The sequence below is a fragment of the Phyllopteryx taeniolatus genome, chromosome 5 (assembly GCF_024500385.1).
Source record: "Phyllopteryx taeniolatus isolate TA_2022b chromosome 5, UOR_Ptae_1.2, whole genome shotgun sequence".
NCBI lineage: Eukaryota > Metazoa > Chordata > Actinopteri > Syngnathiformes > Syngnathidae > Phyllopteryx > Phyllopteryx taeniolatus.
The window spans coordinates 25,906,153-25,920,695 of NC_084506.1; the positions used below are offsets into that span (position 1 = coordinate 25,906,153).

The 14,543-nt window shown below is 42.9% G+C and overlaps 2 protein-coding genes across 5 annotated transcripts in view; both read right to left on the reverse strand.

The window, feature by feature from the left end:
• Positions 1–40: 40 nt before the first annotated feature.
• On the reverse strand, positions 41–11,509 carry cers3b (ceramide synthase 3b). 2 transcript variants are annotated; one of them, XM_061774187.1, is made up of 12 exons: positions 10,596–11,509; positions 10,425–10,493; positions 8,488–8,661; positions 6,605–6,722; positions 5,827–5,945; positions 5,677–5,734; positions 5,546–5,596; positions 5,384–5,476; positions 4,653–4,781; positions 3,000–3,106; positions 2,534–2,687; positions 41–2,460 (listed from the first exon to the last, which is right to left on the reverse strand). In XM_061774187.1, exons 2-12 carry the CDS (start codon positions 10,445–10,447, stop codon positions 2,347–2,349), a joined length of 1,140 nt encoding a protein of 379 aa, XP_061630171.1. In that variant the 5' UTR covers positions 10,448–10,493; positions 10,596–11,509; the 3' UTR covers positions 41–2,346. The 2 variants fall into 2 exon arrangements, with proteins under 2 accessions (XP_061630171.1, XP_061630172.1); XM_061774188.1 differs by lacking the exons at positions 10,425–10,493; positions 10,596–11,509 and adding an exon at positions 10,176–10,382.
• Positions 11,510–11,632: 123 nt separating this feature from the next.
• ano2a (anoctamin 2a) overlaps positions 11,633–14,543 on the reverse strand; it is a 35,253-nt gene continuing 32,342 nt past the window's right edge. For all 3 annotated transcript variants that reach the window (XM_061774186.1, XM_061774184.1, XM_061774185.1), the window contains 2 exons: positions 13,695–14,220; positions 11,633–12,655 (listed from right to left, as the gene is read on the reverse strand). In XM_061774186.1, the coding sequence (XP_061630170.1) occupies positions 12,078–12,655; positions 13,695–14,220 (1,104 nt within the window). In that variant the 3' untranslated portion in view covers positions 11,633–12,077. The remainder of the gene's footprint in view (positions 12,656–13,694; positions 14,221–14,543) is intronic.

The window sequence follows — 14,543 nt, forward strand, 5'->3', positions numbered from 1 at the left end:
AGAAGCCCTTTGAGACTTTTGTGATTGAGAGCTACAAAAATGAACCGAATTTATTTTATTTAAGCTTCGCTAATATGTAGCTACATATCAGGTCATGACTTATCCATCACTGTTTTTTTCGTTTGTTTTTTGTTTAAATAATAATCTGCTTGCATATGTACAGCACATCCGGAAAGTATTCACAGCATTTCACTTTTCCACGTTTTGTATTACAGCCTCAAAAACAAAATAAATTAAGCCCCGCCCCCTCAAAATTCTACACACAACACCTATCTGTACTGCATTAGAACATGTTATATGTTGTTGTTCTTCATGGCCGCTAGAGGGCATAGGTTCATTATACTGTAATCCGTTTGTTCGAGCCCTTTGGCAATACTGGTTTAAATATTAACGCATTAGTTATCAAATCTCTATCCGTGTTGCAGTTTCACACCATCTCGTCAAATACAACAACCGCCTGTTCCTTGAAAGTGTTGCAATAAGGAGTGTAGGTGGCTGTAATTCCCAATAAAGAGTTACATTGGGTGCAACAGAACAGCACCCCCCGTATTGACGTTATATAATAACATGTTCACAGAGGTGGGTAGTAACGCGCTACATTTACTCAAGTAACATTTTCGAAAAACTGTACTTGTCAGAGTACTTTAAATGCACTGTACTTTCTACTTTTACTTGAGTAGTTATCTGAAGAAGAATCGATACTTTTACTCCGTTACAATGATCGACATGCCGTTCGCAACTTTTATTTCATGCTTGCCGCGTCTATTTTTAGACTCCATCTTCGACTGCCGCATAGGGCGCCCGTTGCCCCAAACAAACGTAAACACTAGTGTCATTTGACTCCAATTCATCAATCAGACGACACTAGGCAGTCACATGACCGCGTACGTAGCCTTCGCAACTGGTTGCCAGCCAATCGCAGGGCACATACAAACAAACAACCAGTCGCACTCACATTCACACATACGGGCAATTTAGAGTCTTCAATTAACCTACCACGCATGTTTTTGGAATGTGGGAGGAAACCGGAGTGCCCGGAGAAAACCCACGCAGGCATGGGGAGATTTGCAAACTCCACACAGCCGGGGCCGGGGATTGAACCCTTAATACATAACCAGTCGTTCACCGTGCCGCCCAGCTTTATCATGCAGCTCTTAAATTGTGACTGCCCAAACTTGGATATTTCAGCCCACTTCTAACTTGAGACAACACCATGCAGTAATTATATTGGTAATATTGGTAATGGTAATATTTGGATGACTACTTTTTACATTTACTTGAGTCATATTTGAAAGTAACAGTACTCTTACTTGAGTACAATATTTGTTAATACTGTTAAGTAGTCACACACCTTTGCCATGAAGCTCAAAATTAAGCTCGGCTCCCTTTTTTTCCCACATTGTCATTAATGTGGGAATTAATGTGTCATGAATTCATTCCGTGACCACTTAACTTTATTTACTCATATAGGAATTAAATTTTCCCCATTGAAATGAATTGAAGCTTACCAAAACATGTTTTGTTATTACATGGTTTTAAGAAAGAAAATTAGTAGTCTATTGTATAAAATCATAATAATAGCGAATGTAAAGAAATATACTGGCTTTATAGTGTAATTACTGTACATTGTAGCATTTGTGTTGGATGTACTCTTAAGGGGCGTGGCCTAGTGAGTTAATATATATCTATATATATATATATATAGTTCAGTGTGCGGCACGGTGGATGACTGGTTAGAGCGTCTGCCTCACAGTTCTGAGGACTGGGGTTCAATCCCCGACCCCGCCTGTGTGGAGTTTACATGTTCTCCCTGTGTGGGTTTTCTTTTTTTTCCGGGCACTCCGGTTTCCTCCCACATCCCAAAAACATGCGTGGTAGGTTCATTGACAACTCTAATTTGCCCGTAGGTGTGAACGTGAGTGCGAATGGTTGTTTGTTTGTATGTGCCCTGCGATTGGCTGGCAAGCAGTTCAGGGTGTACACCGCCTCCTGCCCGATGATAGCTGGGATAGGCTCCAGCACGCCCACGACCCTAGTGAGGAGAAGCGGCTAAGAAGATGGATGGATAGTTCAGTGTTAGTGTCGGGGTGTGAGTTGTGTATTTGAATGTTTGCAGTGGCTCTCCTTGCCCACAGATGAAAAAAAAATCGATCAAGCGACAGCTCGTTTTCTGAAAGACTCCTAGGTTAAGGCAAGGCATTCATAAGTCAAGGTACTGGTGGAAAAAGGCTGCACGTAACAAAATGTTGAAAAAGTCAATTGCTGTGAATGCTTTCTGGATGCATCGTACTTAATTTCTGTACAGTCTCCCGGGATTCTGTCCAAGAAGTCACTATTCTTATGCAATCAGTGACCGTTGGCCCGGCCTCGGACTCCGGCACCGTTCATGTGATTACGCTTGCAGTTTCTCTCCTCCTCACTGTCGTCCTCCTCTTCATCGCTCCTGTCATCCCCTTCCAGCTGCACATGCGAAAACAACTTCACAAAGTGAGGGTGTCATACAAAACGTAGCATCAAGCTGTAATAAACACACCTTGCTGAAGAGACACTTGTAGAGCATTTTTGATATGAGAACGGCCCAGTAGAGGTGCAGAATCTGGAGCACCAGCAGCATGACGTTGAAGAAATAGTAGCCGAAGAACGGAGGATAACTTTCTAGTGGATACACCCACGTGCAGTGGATCACCCTGTGGAGAATCACATTTAATTTGGGTTCCTGACCCCTCAACATGTGATAGGAGTATGAGTTGCTGAGGTAATACAGTACAATGTTGCTTGAGTTGTACAGTTCCCATATACACTATAGGTTTACAACCAAGTTGTATTCCTTTATTTTGTACTGTTATGCCTCTATTACATTTGTTTTTTTGCTCTGTATTGTCATTATTTTTTAAAAATAATTTTGCATTATGTTGACATCCATGACAAACATGTTTCCCTACTGTTCATATGACAAAAAAAAAGGTTAATGTTGAAAGTGATGACTTGCACATACTCACCAGAAAGGAAAAATCACAAGTCTGGTCAGCATGAAAAGGAAGGTGAAGACCACAAACATAGCGTTAGCCATCTTATGCCACTTAGCGTAGTTGAGGACCTTTGCACCCTGCAAGAAAAAACAGACAAATTCATTTTGTATGTTTGTGTACAACTATAAGATGTTACTTGTTTTGCAAATGAGAAATTATTAGATTTTCTTGGGTAGCGGGGGGATTAACGATATTGCACCTTTTTTGCCATGGTATTAATATATCCATCCATCCATTTTCTGAGCCGCTTCTCCTCACTAGGGTCGCGGGCGTGCTGGAGCCTATCCCAGCTGTCATCGGGCAGGAGGCGGGGTACACCCTGAACTGGTTGCCAGCCAATCGCAGGGCACATAGGAACAAACAACCATTCGCACTCACAGTCATGCCTACGGGCAATTTAGAGTCTCCAATTCATGCATGTTTTTGGGATGTGGGAGGAAACCGGAGTACCCGGAGAAAACCCACGCAGGCACGGGGAGAACATGCAAACTCCACACAGGCGGGGCCAGGGATTGAACCCGGGTCCTCAGAACTGTGAGGCTGACGCTCTAACCAGTCGGCCACCGTGCCGCCGGTATTAATATAACAAACATGAAATCAATTCTTATCTCTTACACAACTGTATGGGTATACAGACATCAAATACTGTATGATATGGATCCAGAATATTAAATTATATGGAGTGATCATCTGCTCCCGCGCTTGCCTTACATACTAAAATCCTGGCATTAAAAGTTGAAAGTGAAAAAAAAGATAATTAAATGTGAAATTGAAAAACAACAAACACAACACTAATGAACATGAAGAGGGAATGTGAAGACCAACATTGAAAGCAATCAATTCATCAGTGCCAATATATCTCTTTCTACAATAGCTAGCTCCATACTTTCAACACGTGTCAGAGATCCTAGGGCCTATTTTGTGCAATTTAGGTTTTATCCTATTTAAAAGCATTTTCTTGTAAGGTTCTTCCAAAAATAATATCTTTAAATTGCGTATAAAGGTGCAGCCAAAGAATTCTTATATTGATTTTTCATAGTCCTGAGAAATTTGGACATAGGAGCTTTTCATCATAATTTTTTGAAAGTACTGTATGGCCATCTATTCTCTATCCTCACTTGGGTAGGCTGGACCCTATCCCAGCTGAATATGGACACAAGGCAGGGTACACCCTAAACTGGTCGCCAGCCAATCGCAAGGCACATCTAGACAAACAACCATTCACACTCGCATTCACACTACACACAAGGACAATTCCGAGTGCTGAATTACCCTTCACTGCATGTTTTTGGAATGTGGGAGAAAACCGGACGACCAGGAGAAAAACTATGCAGGCAGAGGGAGAACATGCAAACTCCACACAGAGCCCAGATTTGAACCCACAACCTCTAAACTGTGAGGCGAACCACTTGTCCACTGTTCCAGGTGGTATGATGTTTTCCAATATATTGTTGCATAATGATTGTATTGCAACACAATTGTGATACTATAGTGTCATGAGTAACACAATTATAAAAATACACGCAAAAAGATTACTTTGCACACCCATAACATGAGTATTTGCTCCTAATCTGACAAGGAGCGATCCATGCACACACGAGCTGACGTGACGAGCAAGCTGACCTCGAGCAGGATATCGGCAGAGTCGTGGAGCGCCATCACGATGGTGCCGACGCGGATGTAGTTGGAGATCCAGGAGAATGCCAGCAAAGTCAGCGTGGCAATGTGGTGTATCACCTGCTCTTTAAAGTCCTGCACCGGTGAGAAAAACAGTAAACCGGCAACGAACTGAGATTCGAACCCTGAACCTCAGAATTGTGACTCAGATACGGAAACCACCCCGAAAGTTTCCCAACCTTTATTGAGCCGAGGCTCATATTTTACATTGGAAAAATCTCAAAAATGTTCCAAAAAGTATAAAATCTGAAATAATGACGATCTTTTTTCAATTCACTCCCAAATTTACTTTGTCCGAAATATGGGCTTGTTTAGATGAACACAAAGTTATTTTGTTGTATGAACGCCAACAGGTGGTGACAAAGGTTAATTGCACCTTCTGTCATCTAGTGGAAGAGCATTTAATTGTTCTGCCTGTCATTATACTGTATGTCGCTGGCATGCATATGAACCGTCGCATGACTTACTAGTTTAATTCGCTCTATGACCAAGCTCGTAAGTTTATTAAATTTATTTGTATATCAAATCAATTTTATAGGGCTTATTGTGAGGTGAGTTGCCTTCAGGAGTTGCGGATGTGTGCCTTTAGCGGGCGTGTCATCATTGATATCTTATGTATCCATCTCTCTCACTCTCTCTATCCATATATCTTCTGGCATTCAAATATAAACACTTGCCTTCCGCTTCACATCAAACGTGAGGCTGAGGAGCAGCGAAAGATAGAATCCCATTTCCAGGAAGTAATGCCAGTACTGGGATTGCAGCAACGACTGCACACATGAAAGGACATTATGTTACATTTAAAGTCCTATAAATGAATCATCATGAATTTTGTTTACCTGTTTAGGGAATCCTGCCCAAACCTCTTTCAGACTGTAAAACCAGGGTTTCTAAAATTGAGAACAACACGCAACAGTGACATGGTTACACTAACAAAAAACATGACAAGAAACAGTGACAGATCGCTTACATCATGGAGGGCAACAACGCCGCCAACAAATGCAGAAAAATAGAATACACATCTCCAACTGTTGACATATGCAAACAATAAGGATATGTAAAAAAAATAAGCATTTGAGAAACATTTTGCGACTGAACACACACAAGCACACATACACACCTGGCCTCACAGAATCTCTTGCGAAGACCTGGACGTTGGTGGTTGCGCCTCCTCCTGAACCACACTTGAACTCTTCGCTCAGTCCAACTTGTCTTCTTACACAGAGCCCTCACATCCGACTGACACACAAACAGACACACACATGCACAGGCACACTGAATCAGTATCTATGCAAATCATAAATCAGGGTGTGTGCAGGTTAAAGGAAGCCACATTTAAGTCTTTCTAAGACCCTTTTTAAGGTCACTTTGATCAAACTGAAGACCTAAATATGACGACTAAGAGTTGGCTACACTATATGGGAAACTTAAATTGAACTAAATACAAAATTGTTAAATCGTTTCGAAAGATTTCCAAAGACAATATAGCAATGATGTTTACGTATGTCTGTGCCATTTTTTAAGCACTTTTAATGTTTTTTCTTAAGGATCTGTGGACAATATAATAATAATAATAATAAGAAGAATAATAATAAAAGCTGAAAGTAGCGATGAATGGACACTTGACTTCTCGTTGATCTATGGAACTGTTGTTGGGGGCTATTTTTTTTCTTTCCAGGTGACGCAACGAGATGATTCCTGGGGTGAGAGGTGTTGTGGGGGGCGGGGGGAGGGGGTCATGTCGGGGACCCCTTAAACACATTCATTTTCACCACGATACATGCGCTTGCCAATACAGTATGGGTGAGTTTTTGGGCATGTTGAGGCCCCTCGGAAAGCCCATTTAATTATCCATGAATATAGTAACAAGGTTCTTACAACTTTTAGTCTTGCTTTACCTGTGACAGAACATGTGCTTGTGTGCAGAAGTAGTTTTCCAAGATGGCGTTTTGCTCTACGGTGTGACGCAGTCTGTCTTTAATACCGCAAATGTCAGCCAGCGGGGCGGCCACCAATCTGCACACCAACACGAGGGGACAGAAAAAAAAAGTCCTTTAGCCAATAGTTACTTTTTCATACCGTTATACAAGTACAGCATTAACAATTTAAATCCATCCATCCAGCTTCAAAATAACCTTATTTTTGTTTGTTTCTTCACTTAAGTGTACAGTTTGGGGCAAAAGTAGGTAAACCCTTTTTAACTTACTTAAGAAATGAAAGAAGGAAGGAATGTAGGAAAGAAAATGATAGAAGAAATGAATTAAGGCACAAAGATTGGGAGGAATGAAGGATGGAATGAAGTAAAGGAAGCAAAGGAAGGATGACGCTTGGCTTGAGACCTTTATTTGAAAAGGTAACTCTTGTTTAAAAGCCCTACCTTGTTTCAAAACCACAATTTTGATACCCCAACTACAAACCCTAACCTCGGCTAGAAATCTTTACTTGAAACCATATCTTAACACCCTAATCCCGTGTTAAACCTTTACTTTGAAACCCTAAACCGTCCATGTAACCCTAACACTTGCCTTGAAACCTCATTTAGAAACCGTAACCGTTGCTTGATACTACGACAGTGACCCCCTGCTTTCGAGGAGGTTATTTTCCAGACCCTCCCACACTACGTGAAGAGCTGCAATTTCGAGCGATGTAAAAAGAAAAAAAATCTATAGTTGTACCCATCCCACACCCTTTAACCAATTTAAACTCACTAATAAACACTTTTCTAACATATTATAAATGTATTGGAACACAAAATCAACCTGCAAGCACAAAATATTGCTAGACATGGATGTACCTTTAAGAGGCGGGGCTTGATGAGGTCGTGTGTGACATTGGTGAATCGTGTCTGAGTCAGAGCTGGCACCAGTTTCTGCATGAGTGTGCTCATTTTGTTTGCGTTTTACTGTTCTCCCTGCGGCGGCACGGTGGCCGACTGGTTAGAGTGTCAGCCTCACAGTTCTGAGGACCCGGGTTCAATCCCCGGCCCCGCCTGTGTGGAGTTTGCATGTTCTCCCCGTGCCTGCGTGGGTTTTCTCCGGGCACTCCGGTTTCCTCCCACATCCCAAAAAACATGCATGAATTGGAGACTCTAAATTGCCCGTAGGCATGACTGTGAGTGCGAATGGTTGTTTGTTCCTATGTGCCCTGCGATTGGCTGGCAACCAGTTCAGGGTGTACCCCGCCTCCTGCCCGATGACAGCTGGGATAGGCTCCAGCACGCCCGCGACCCTAGTGAGGAGAAGCGGCTCAGAAAATGGATGGATGGATGTTCTCCCTGCGGTCAACAAAACTAAAAAGTGCTTCAGCGACTATGGCTCTCCTTTCCCGTATGCAAGGGTGTTGTTACATTGAGTAAGTATACTGTACTGTAAAAAGTCATTAAAAAACAATGGGTTAAGGAAAAACAACAATGATATAGTGAGGAACACTGTATAACTGTTTTATTGAAACTTTATTGAATTTGCGTCGTAGTGTTCTGGAAAAGTTTGAGGAATGTTGCAATTTTGAAGGAGGACATTTTAGGCATTTACAAGATTACACGGAGTCTAAAAATCAAATTGTAATCAGTAAGTGTAAGTGTCATAATATGTTATTTTTGGAACGTGTATACCTACTTTTGGCCTACCCTGTCTATATTTTACACAACTGTATTTTTTTAACTAATTATTTTCATGACTAAACATGCAGCGGTGTACCATAGAGAAACCATAACATGAGGGATTGTGAATATTGTTCCAGACTGCTTGTGCGATGTACTGTCAAACCTTTCGTCTCTGCTCACCTCTCAAAGAGAAACCTGACAAAGAGGAGGCAGAAGGCCAAGGGCAACATGGCGTACAGCTGGGAGGCTTTGGCGTAGACACGGCCGTCGCGGTCCTCCAGATCTGCCCACGAGACGTTCACGGGCAGCCACAAACGCTCCCACCAGAGCCACTCGGTGACTGTGTGCAACATGCTGTGGGGAAAGCACACAGAGCACACACCCCTATTTAAAAACATTGATGCAGTGCATATCACAACTTGAGCTAACATATTAAGCTCATTGTCACAACAGCGTTTCCCTATCTTAATTGAACCAAGGCACATATTTTACATAAGAAAAATCTCATGGCACCCTACCAGACAGAAATGTCACAATAAATGTGATAGCATAGACAGATGAACAAATTTACATTATTTGTAAACAAATCATAATTTTGTGACCAATCAAGTGAAAAGGAATAGTGGTTTAAAAACACTTATTTAGATTTCTAAGTAAATGCATGGTGATGATCATAGAACTGCCATTTCTCATCCATCCATTTTCTATCGTGCTTGGCCTCATTGAGTCCGTGCTGCGGCCTTCCTGTGTAGATTCTGCATGTTTGCCTCGTGTTTGCATGGGTTTTCCCTGGATACTCCGGTTTCCTTCCAGATTCCAAAAACATGCACGTTAGGGTCATTGAAAATTCTACATTGTCCTTTGGTGGAAAAATGGTGAAAAGAAAGCATTTGCACTATTTTGGGTACAGTATGCCAGTGATTCACAACCACTGTACTACAGCACATTTGTTATCATTAGGTGTTAATGTGAGTGTGAATGGTTGTTTGTCTGTAAGTGCCCTGTGTTTGGCTGGTGACCAATCCAGGGTGTAAACAATTATCATCCAAAGTCAGCCAACAATCGTGACTCTAGTGAGGATAAGTGACAGAGAGGATAGATGGATGGATAGACTTTTTTGGCAAGAGACAGACAAACAACCATTCAGACCACCGTACATAATACATGTATTTTATTTTGTAATGTGGGAGGAGTGCGCATACATAACCCGTGTAATCACAGGGAGAACATGCAAACTCTACACAGGAAGACTGGAGCAGAGATTCAAACCCTGGGATCTCTCGTCTGTGAGACAGACGAGTTAACCACTAACCATCGTGCTGCCTTGAAAAAAAAAAAAAAGTACTGACTTTACTTTATTTGACTTATCTGCTCATATAAACCTATCGAACACATTTTCTGTACCATTTCCTACTAAATAATTCAATCTGACAGTCCATTAGATTACACTGGTTTTAAGGAGGTGAGCTATTTACAGCAGATACCAAAGGGCAAAATGGAGATGAATAGCAATACACAGATGGAAAGATTACAAAGTAAACTCCTCCGTCTCTCATGGACTCTGCCCATACATGTAGATAAAACATGCGGACAGTTTGTTTGAGTGCACCATTTCGTCGTTTTAAACACTGAAAGCATGTTGTCGTTAAACAAGAAGTCGTTGAGTCAGTTACTGTCAGCAGGGCTATGCAGTCATTTGAATAGCTGCGGGCAATGTTTTTCCTTGGCGAGTTCGAACAGAGGGAAGGGGAAGCCATTGGAGAAGGTGTGTGTATGTGCGTGGCTCAGCAACATGCAAAGTGTTTACAAACCTGTAAAATTATGTGATGAGAACATATGAAAAACTTTGAGCTGACACCCGTACTCACCTTGTGGCTTTTCAAGGCAGCTGTATGAGCAGTGTGAAAGTCATGTAGTCCACTTACACACATACACACCCTGTTAGATCCTCTCTAACTACCAGTCTGTATGAAGACACCTTCATGCAAAACCAATATTTACTCATGTTCCGATCACTCCCTTCATTAGTTTGTGAGTGCGTGAGAAAGAGACAGAGAGGGAGAGAGAGAGAGAGAGAGAGAGAGAGAGCTAGTGAGAGAGAGTGAGAGACAGCTCACCTGGGTGGAAAACTTGGAATCATGCCCCTCCCTCTTGGCCTGCCGTGCTGATCACACTCTTTGGGGTTGCTGCAAAGCAAGAGTTTACTCAGCCAAAAAAAAAAAAAAAAAAGGAAACAGATGAGAGTTTTAATTTGTCATCCAAGCAAATTTCAGTTTCTGTGTCCTCACCTGCAGGAATTCCCTTTGGAATGCCTGGGAAACCCCCCCACAAAGGGCCCCTTTCAGTCGAGGAGGAGGAGTCAATGCAAGACTTTTGAAGGAGAAACAGGAACCTTTCCATTAGGAGAGTCACTCTGCACATAAAGGCCAGGTTAGTATCAAAGTTCACCAGCAATTGAAGAGCTATTATTGACAAGCTGTAATACAAAAGAAATAAATAAATAAAAACAAAAAAAACAAAAAACAAAAAAGAAGTGAGGGAAATTTTACCTGCTTAACACGTCACATCATATCAATGCCCAGACACTGCCATTCAATGAGAAAAAGATAAAACAAACAGAAAATGGTGGAAAATAAAGCATTTTTCACAATTTTGGGTACAGTATGCCAGTGATTCACAACCACTGGACTATAGCATATTCTTGTGCTGTCATAAGGTGTGCCTTAGGAACTTCACTTAATTGGGCCAAAAGATAATAATAAATCAACCAAGCAACGGTTCGAAACTTCGAAAAGTTGGAGCACTGGTAAGTCAAGGTACTATGTATTTGTTCATCTTGAGTTACGAGAAGGGGACAGAAGAGACTCTCATTTCATCAGTCTAATATTAAAATTGGACCACAATCTAAAGGTCTTCGTTTTACAGAACCCGTATACGCAAATCAATCGTTGTAATCTCACTAACCTATGCTAACGCAGTAATAAAGTTTTAATTACAGTAAATATTGGTATGAAAACACACTATCAAACATTTAAATAAAGAACAGTACGTACTGTACGGTTGTTTGTTTATATGTGCCCTGGGATTGCCTGGTGACAAGTTCAGGGTATACCCCGCCTCTCGCCCGAAGATAGCTGGGATAGGCTTTAGCACGCCCGCGACCCTAGTGAGGATAAGTGGTACAGAAAAAGGATAGCTGGAAGTACTGTACAGTGGTAATTAAGCGTCTTCTGCCGCCTGAAACGTGATAAACCGAGGACCCTGTGTCTCAATAACCTAATAAAATTACCTAGCAGATTTCACAAGAAAAAAACAAACAGCCATAAAAAATGTGTTGTTCTTTTATTATCGGTTTGCCTTCTTTTGTATATCAAAACCTCTAAAAATAAAATCTGATCTGCAAGCGTAACTGTGGATTCTCTAGCTCCCACGCTCTGTGGTGACGAGACGCATGGGGAAAGCTGAGCATCACCAAGGACCGTGGGCTATTTGAGCTGCGTCTGTGGGGGGAAAAACCAACAACAATAAATAACAAAAAGACTCAAAGTTCCCTCGATGAGTGACAAGGAGTGTTTCAGAGGATCACGGTCACATTCCTCTGAATTGTCCTGCGTGGTATAAACATTTGTGGCAATTAAGGAGGAGAAGAAGGTGGCTGGAGGGGTATTACGAAGGAATGGGGGTGAGGCTCCAGGCACATGCAAGATAATAATCTGGATAGTGTTCCCCTCCATTCACCCGTGTCTCTTTCTGCTGCCTCCCACCTCCACTCATACTGGTGTGTTGCGTTTAAGTTCACTGGGGGAAGGGGGCACTCGGTCTCCCAGCTTTGTGAAGCTCGTAGAATGGGTCGGCTTGGTGGGGTGCTCTTCTGAGCCAGGGGCTCTTTGTCTTGAGGGCAGGGTGGAGCACCGGCCTTTGCCCCTGGAGCGAGGCTGTTGAGGAGGGGGGCCTTTGAGCAAGAAGAGTTGACCGGAGCTGCTGGGCCGCTGTGGGGACTCTGTGTCGGGTTTGGCTGACAGCGAAAGTCCGAGGGGGACCAGCGGCGTGAGCGACGCCTGCTGATGGAACCTGGACAGGCTGCTGGAGTGGCTGGGTTTAGGCAGGCTGTAACACGTCTCCGCCCCTCGGTGGCGTGAAGGCAGGGTGGAGCAGCGGGTCTTGGCCCTGGCGCCCCGTTCTTGGAGCGGATGAGTGATGGGTGCAAAGAGCCTAGCGTCCGTGTGGGAGGGGGCCATTTCTGCCACGACGCTGTTCAGTGACTGGCAGGAAGCTCTTTTGGTTGGAAGGTTCTGTTTAAAGGTTGAAGGTGGAATCTCTGTATCTTTGATTGATGAGGCATCTCCATCTGCATGAGAATGTAAGAATTTATGAGAAGACACTAGTCACTGTCGTCTGTACTTTTGCCTATATGACAAGCCAACAGACTTTCTGTGCGGCGTGTTATAACACTACTCGAGCGAGGGGCACACAATATATAGGCATACTGCATCCTATGTAAACGCTTGTGCCGTGTCTGTTCGATCTTGGTTCCTACCCTCACCTATGGTCACGAGCTGTGGATCGTGACCGAAATAACAAGATTGCGGATACTTCCTCCGCAGGGTGCTCTCCCTTCGAGATAGGGTGAGAAGCCCCCCTGGAAGAGCTGGAAGAAGTGGCTGGGGAGAGGGAAATCTGGGCTTCCCTGTTTAAGCTGCTGCCCCCACGACCCGACTCCGGATAAGCGGAAGAAAATGGATGGTGAAATTAAATAAATAAAAATTGGCCACCCCCTGCTCTAAAATGTCCATAGGTGTGAACAGTGGCGGTTCGTGGCATGTGCGACATGAATGACCCCACAGGTTGGCATTGCTGGGGGAGTGGTAACTCTAGGCATGCCTAACAGCACTTGTAAATACTATTTATGTGTTTAATCGGTAATGTTAGTTGTTGTTTCCTCATAGTGTAATAGTATTTTTATGTGTATTCTACTTACTTGTTGTGCATCATTTTGCTGTACCCTAAGTTAGTGTTCCGTTTAGTGATGACCCAAAGGTTTTTTTTTTCTCCCCCATTCAAGCCTGGACTGCCATTGGTTGCTTATGTGACCGTGAATGCTTGTTTGTCTGTATGAACCTGGCTAACCGACTGGCGACCAGTCCACAGTGTACCTCGCTCAAGGTCAGATGGAATTGTCTCAAGCTCACACGTGACCATAATGAGGACAAGTGCTAATGGCTGTATGGATAGTTAATTGGCAAAATACACTCGGTCTCACTGGTACTTTATAATGTGATACTATTTCAATAGTAGTCACAACCCCTCGTGATCAGGATTTGCCTGTACCGTGCAAATTGAACTGTACAACTGGATGGAAACATGTTTAAAATGGTTTCATCTCTCACCTAAGAGGCCCAGCTGGATCATGAGGTCGTCCAGATCCACAAGTGATTTGTTTTCCTCATCTGCTACTTTTTCATTAGCCGCCTCTTCCTCTATTTGAGGTTCGCTCTTCCTTTCATCTTCTCTCACTTGCTCACCTCCCTCGCTTACTTTCTTTTCCTCCTCCTCTTGCTCAGACCCATGTCCTTGCTCTTCTTCTCCCATTCCAACTACATCCTCAAATGACTTCCCAGCTTCTGAGTCACTATCACTGATGCGACTAGGGTCCTCTTGAGTTAAGTCAACCTCAACCTCCTCCTCCTCTTCTACATCCTTCTGGAGCTGCTGCTCCTCTGATGGTGGCTCCACCACAATGTCTATGTTGGCTGGCAAGGGAAACGTGGAGCGTGACTTAGTGTGAGGCTCCTGATCTTGATTGAGCAGAAACTCCATCAGCATCATGTTCTCCTTCTTCAGCTGCTCCCGCAGCGACCGCGGCACGTCGGGGATCATCCAGGCCACAAGCATGCTGAGGAACATGGCGAGGTTCTGAAAGAAATCAAACGATGTCATCATCAGACTGTTACAGGTGCAGTAAAACCGTACTATTCCCGGGGGATAGGGATTGTGCCCTGTAACAAAATGTGAAAAAAAAACTAAAAATAAGTAATTAACACCACTATTTTTTCTTCTTTTTTTCTATATTAATAGTTTAAACCGTAAAAATATCACAAACTATGATTAGGAAACATTTTAATATCATTTTAAACCTGTCTTACATTACCCTTAAAAATAAATGGCTTACAGATGCATTGAAAAAAGACACTCAGTAACTTTCACTAACACAGTCTAAACTTAGGTCCTGACCGACA